This window comes from Anopheles arabiensis, chromosome 2 (assembly GCF_016920715.1).
Source record: "Anopheles arabiensis isolate DONGOLA chromosome 2, AaraD3, whole genome shotgun sequence".
NCBI classification, from domain to species: domain Eukaryota; kingdom Metazoa; phylum Arthropoda; class Insecta; order Diptera; family Culicidae; genus Anopheles; species Anopheles arabiensis.
Window position 1 is genome coordinate 60475473 of NC_053517.1, and position 6307 is coordinate 60481779.

General features: G+C 52.0%; 1 protein-coding gene across 1 annotated transcript; it reads right to left on the reverse strand.

Moving 5' to 3' along the window:
* Positions 1–4409: 4409 nt before the first annotated feature.
* Positions 4410–5378, reverse strand: LOC120908862. The gene has a single exon (XM_040320314.1). The coding sequence runs from the start codon at positions 5376–5378 to the stop codon at positions 4410–4412; it is 969 nt and encodes a 322-aa protein (XP_040176248.1).
* Between the last annotated feature and the right edge of the window lie 929 nt (positions 5379–6307).

The window sequence follows — 6307 nt, forward strand, 5'->3', positions numbered from 1 at the left end:
GTGGAACTGGCCATATGCATGTTGCAGTTGTGTTCCGATAAGTAGTGCGCCGGAGCCATTAGTTGGTTCTTGGCGAGCTACGTAAGGGATACATTATATTCTCCTGTTTCGGAAGGTAGTGCCTTGGAGCCTGCCATTGGTGCCAGAGACCCTGGGGCCAGGGGTTGGCACTAGTGGAACTGGCCATATGCATGTCGCAGTTGTGTCCTGATAAGTGGTGCGCCAGATCCATTTATTGGTTGTTGGCGGGCTACGTAAAGGATGCTAGGGAATAACATTTTTTTCTTGATGAAACTATGTTGGTCATCTTGGGTGTGTGTATGACTCGGACAGTTCCTCTGAGAGTTTTCCGATGCCACCATTTGCTCGTACAAAATATTTTAATATAATTATCAGAGTAATATTATCGTAAAGATACTTAAGTCCTTCTCAAACCTGTGTTGGGGAAAGAGGTGGGACTTATCATTATCAACAATAATGATTTTACAGTATTTTATTTAAATATTGAGGTATATTTTTTATTCTCAACTTTGCGGCCCGCGAATCACTGAAAATCTGTACTTGCGGCCCTCTGATGAAATGAGTTTGACAGAGCTGGCCTAGGCGATCAAGTGTCGAAAGTCCGCTTCGAAACAGTATCCACAGTACCCAAAATATGAACATACCCAAATCCTTTAACATACAAAGCCAGTCATTTAGTCTAGTCATTGATATCGATTAAAAATTGGCAAAAAAAGTATTGAAATTGAGGTTTTTATTGATGCGCAGGGTGGCAGTCCATGCTGCTCATGTTCATATCTGTTTTTTATAAAGTTTTATACAGATGTGAATTGTATTTTGTCGAAACAAGTTTGTTGATTTGATATACACTTTTGGCTACCTCGTGGGTAGACCACTTTTTTATTTGGATTCCCAAGATGTCACAAAATACAATTTTTTTAATATGGTTTTTATCACGGGTTACGCAGTTACGGGAGCACGTCCACTAGCGGATGAGAACGAAAAGAGAAGAGAACGCGTGGTGGGAACGACGGTTTTTATAATCTTTTAACGGGAAATAGTTTAGTCTGGCTAAGTTGGTAACTATTGCTCGAATTAGGGTGCTCGAATAAGGTTGCTCGAATTAGGGTGCTTGAATTAGGGTGTTCGAATTAGAGTGCCCGATATTTTGAATTGACGGTTGACGTCAGCTCCGGACTGTGGTGAGGCTATAACGTAGTCGCCACAGTGCTCCCCTGCTAGACTGGAGTTACCGGTAACGAACGGGGATGATGACACGTCGCTGTGAACGCGTAACTCCGGTCGAGAAGTCGTTCGGAGGTGACGGCTCTGTCGGTGGTGGTGAAGCTGGTGGTGGTAGCGCTGGTGGTGGTGGCGCTGATGGTGGTGAAGCTGGTGGTGGTAGCGCTGGTGGTGGTGGCGTATACTCTGCTGCAGATGGTGGCGTAAGCTGTGTCACTGGCTCGGGTTGCTGGAGTGAGTAGCACGGTTTCAGGCGGTCAATAGAGATGTTAGTTGCCCTCTCGTTGATCAGGACTTCGAATGACTTGTCACTACGCCTAAGCACCTTGTAAGGCCCTTGGTACGGCGGGGTAAGCGCTGGGCGGACGGTGTCATTCCGGACGAAGACGTGGCTGCATGTCCGAAGATCCGAATGGACGAAGGGTGTTGCTTTGTCATGCCAGGCCGTCTGTGTTGGGCGAATGGTGTTCATGGCATACTTAAGCGACTTGGTGAACTCGGTGGTGTCTGGTAGGCTGGTCATCGGGCTGCTATTGAAAAACTCCGCTGGGATCTTTAGCGTGCTTCCATAAACCAGCTCTGCTGGCGAAGCTTTGATGTCGTCTTTGTACGCTGTGCGCAATCCAAGGAGTATGATGGGAAGGTGGTCGGTCCAATGAGCGGTGTTTTTGGTACAAATAGCTGCCTTCAGCGTACGGTGCCATCGTTCTATCAAGCCGTTGGCCTGCGGATGATAAGCCGTTGTGCGTAGATGTTTGATGCCCAGTAACTGGTTCAGCTCCGCGAAAAGCGTCGACTCGAACTGCCTGCCTTGATCCGTGGTGATGAACGATGGAACGCCAAAGCGAGCTATCCATCCACTGAGTAGGGCTGCGGCTACAGTCGTTGATGTTATGTCAGGGATGGGAATAGCTTCTGGCCAGCGTGTAAAGCGATCGATGATGGTGAGGCAGTAACGATGTCCATTGCTGATCGGGAACGGTCCAACCAGGTCCAGATTGATGTGTGCGAACCTAGCATCCGGTACCGGGTAGCGTCCAAGAGGGCTGCGGGTATGGCGTTGCACCTTCGTAGCCTGACACGCTAAGCAGTGGCGGACGAAATCTCGCGTATCTCGGCGGATGTTCAGCCAGACGAATCTCTCCGTCATCAGCTTCGTGGTAGTTTTCGCTCCGGGATGACTCATCTGATGAACCGCGCGTAGTAGTTGTTGACGAAACGGTTTCGTGACATACGGACGAATGATGCCGGCGGGGCAATCGCAGTACAAAGCCATGCTGCTGCCAGGTATTGGAACTCGTTGAAGGACCAGGTCCGTCCTTGTCTTCCCGCTGAGGATGTCGGCGAGCTCGGGATCTCGGGTCTGGTCTTCGGCCAATTTCTCGTAGTCGATGGATGTTGATGACTGGATGGGTTCGATTCGGGACAGCAAGTCGGCATTGACGTTTTCCTGGCCTTCAACATGTCGGATGTCGGTGGTGAACTGGCCAATAAAGTCGAGGTGCCGTGCTTGTCTAGGAGAGGCCTTATCCAGCGACTGGCGGAAAGCATAAACCAGAGGTTTATGATCTGTGTAAATATGGAAAGAGCGTCCTTCCAACTGATGACGAAAATACCGGACGGCCAAGTAAACAGCTGCTAGTCGCGATCGTACGTGGAATATCGGCGCTGTGCGTTGTCGAACTTTCGGGAGAAGAAACCGAGCGGCTGCATCTGCCCGTCGATGACCTGATGTAAGGCGGCGCCGGCAGCGAAGTCGGAAGCATCACACCACAGTGATAGTTCGGCGGATGGTACAGGGTGTACCAGCATGGTAGCCTGTGCAAGTTGCCGTTTGCAGTCCTCAAAGGCCGTGTCGGTAGCTGGGGTCCACGTCAGCGATGACTTATCTCGCCGTTTGTTGCCGGGAATCATCTCCAGGAGCGGTCCTTGTGCTCGCAGCGCGTGGGGGATGAAGCGCCTGTAGAAGTTGATCATCGCTAAAAATCGCTTAAGCTCCATGACAGTATTTGGCTTCGGGAACTGACGTATGGTGTCGACTTTCTCTTGCAGTGGTAGGATGCCTGCAGACGTAACACGGTGTCCCAGGAAGGAGATCTCAGGCTGGGCAAACTCGCACTTCGCAAGGTTGATGGTCAAACCGTGCTGCGTGAGGCGAGCAAATAGCAGTCGCAGGTGTTCGCGATGTTCTTCTGGTGTCTTCGAGGCCACTATAATGTCGTCGATATAGGGAAACACAAAGTTCAAGCCGCGTAGCACATCGTGAATTAGCCGTTGGAACGTCTGCGCCGCATTGCGTAATCCGAAGGGCATCGTCACGTACTCAAATAGGCCGAAAGGAGTGATGATCGCTGTCTTCGGGATGTCCTCTGGATGGATGGAGATCTGGTGGTAGGCTTTCTGTAGATCCACTTTAGAGAAATCGGTTTTTCCTCCCAGTTGCATCGTGAAGTCTTGTAGATAAGGCAATGGATACCGGTCAGGGGTGGTACGCGCGTTGAGGGACAGATAATCACCGCACGGACGCCAGGAACCATCAGCCTTTTTAACCATATGCAGCGGGCTGGCCCAACTGCTACTGGACGGTCTGCAAATTCCTAGCTGCACGAGGGAGTCGAATTCTGCTTTGGCTGCTTGGTACTTGTCGGGTGGAAGACGACGCGAACGGGCGAAAGTTGGAGGACCCGTTGTTTCGATACGATGTACCACCTCGGATTGCATCCGCACACCCGGTGAGTTTGTGATGAGTGTAGGAAACTCGTTCAGCAGGTCGGCCATCGGTGAATTTGCGTCGCACACCTTGACGGCGGTTTGTCGAGTGGTATCCGGAAGTCCTGGCACACGTAGGTTGGTTTGGGCATCCACCAAACAGCGCTGTCGAAGGTCTACTAAAAGGTGGTAATGGCGAAGAAAGTCCGCTCCAATGATAGCAGAGCTTACGTCCGCGATAATAAAATTCCACACAAAGGGGCGGCGTAAACTAAAATCAAGTGTACGGAGGGACTCACCAAATACCATGATCGGAGTACCGTTGGCTGCAAACAGTCGCATGGTGGACGGCGTCGGAGGGGTGTAGTTGGCTGGCTTCGGTAACACGGAGACATCGGCACCAGTATCGATCAGGTAACGCTGGTTGGTTCGTCGGTCGATCACCATCAACCGACTGCTCACAGGTGAGATGGTAGCCACCTGCGATCCGATATCTCCAGCGTATCCTCAGGCTGAACAGGGGCTGGAAACGAACAGGGCTGGCGGCAGGTCCGGGCGGCTGTCCCGTAACGTCGATGGTAGTAGCACTCTCCTTCAGATGGTTCTGTACCGACACGAGATGCCACTGGTGGACGTGAGCGCGGTCGACTTTGGCGTTGGTCACGGTTACGACACTCTGTGATGAAGTCGTTAAGTTGCTGTGTGAGTTCGTCCACCTGGCGCGAAATGCGTTGCTCGAAATCGTTGGGTGTGGTGCGCACCCCGGCTACGGCATGGTGCACACTGGTGTTGTTGGATGCGGACAGGCACTCCACCATAGTATCGGCGACGGCAGCTTTCTCAGTTACACTTCCGGGTGCAGCAACGACGGCCGATTGCACATGTGGCGGAAGCTTGTTGATCCAAAGGTCGGTGAGGAGCGTACTGGCCAACGTATCGCTGGAGGCTCGGTGCATTTCAGCTAGCAGCTGGGATGGCTTACGGTCCCCTAAGTCCATGCCGTATAGGAGACGATGGAGGCGGCTACGCTGGGATTCCCCGAAATGCTGGAGGATGTTCCGCTTGATGTAATTGTACCGTTCCGTTGCAGGTACATTCTCGATTATCGGCTGGATCTCGTTATACACTCGAAGAGGAATTTGGGCCATCAATACGTGGTAGCGCTTATGGTCCATTTTGGCGGTGATTCCGGTCGCGGCGAACCAATGCTCCAGTGCACAAAAGTACGCAGGCAAATTGTGCAGGTCCATTTCGGGTACACTCAGTCGAACGGCCTGTGCTGCTTCCACTCGAGGATCACTTGCCGTTTCTGCTGCTGTCATGGCATTTGTTGCTTGGGACGTGCCAGTTCTCTCCGTGTTCACCGGGGATGCATCGTGCGTTGCCGCTTGGGGAGCGGGTTGAAGTTCTGGACTATGTTGCATCATCTTTTATTCGCTTGCGAGCACGTGGTTTCACGAGAAGCGAGAACAAAAGAAGTGACGTGGTAGTCGGGAGTTGGGCTTACTTCAGCGAGACAAAAATGGCGGCTGTCAATGGCGTCGAACGTGCAAAATGGCGGCAGTCAACGGCTTTACAAGGAGCGCTTTCTTTTGTCCGGGCTGGAACGATGGAATCGTTGCTCTTCCTTCTCTTTGGGGACGGCGATGTAACCCGCGGCTCGATCCTCTGTAGCGATGCGGGTTCACGATGCAAGGGAAACACGTCGGTGCGTATGGAGAACAATGCACTCGGGACGGGACACTCGCGACACTTACGCACACACGCGACGATTACGCACACACGGGCGTGAAGGGCACACGCGACGATTATGCACACGTGGGCGTGAGGGGCACTCGCGACGATTATGTGCACGCGCGGAAACTCGATCGAACACGGTTTTTGTCCTTGCAAAAAAAAAAAAAGGCACGACACTCGGCGACGCTTGTTACACACACTACACGTACCGATTTTACTCGCGGCGTTGACGGACCGGGGCGAACGGAAACCGTGCAGCGGGGAAAGGCGAAAGCGGGCCGATGATGAATTTGTCGATCGGGGAATCTCGGGAATCACGTCGGGGTCACCAGTTTTGGCTACCTCGTGGGTAGACCACTTTTTTATTTGGATTCCCAAGATGTCACAAAATACAATTTTTTAATATGGTTTTTATCACGGGTTACGCAGTTACGGGAGCACGTCCACTAGCGGATGAGAACGAAAAGAGAAGAGAACGCGTGGTGGGAACGACCCCGCTGTGCAAAGCAACGGAAGGCGTTATGCCGTTCTGAGAATTTTATCATGCCTTCCTTTTCTCTCCAACGGCAAATTTGTCGAGCAGCTCGTCGAGCTGCCCGTCCCTGGCTCCGCCTCATTC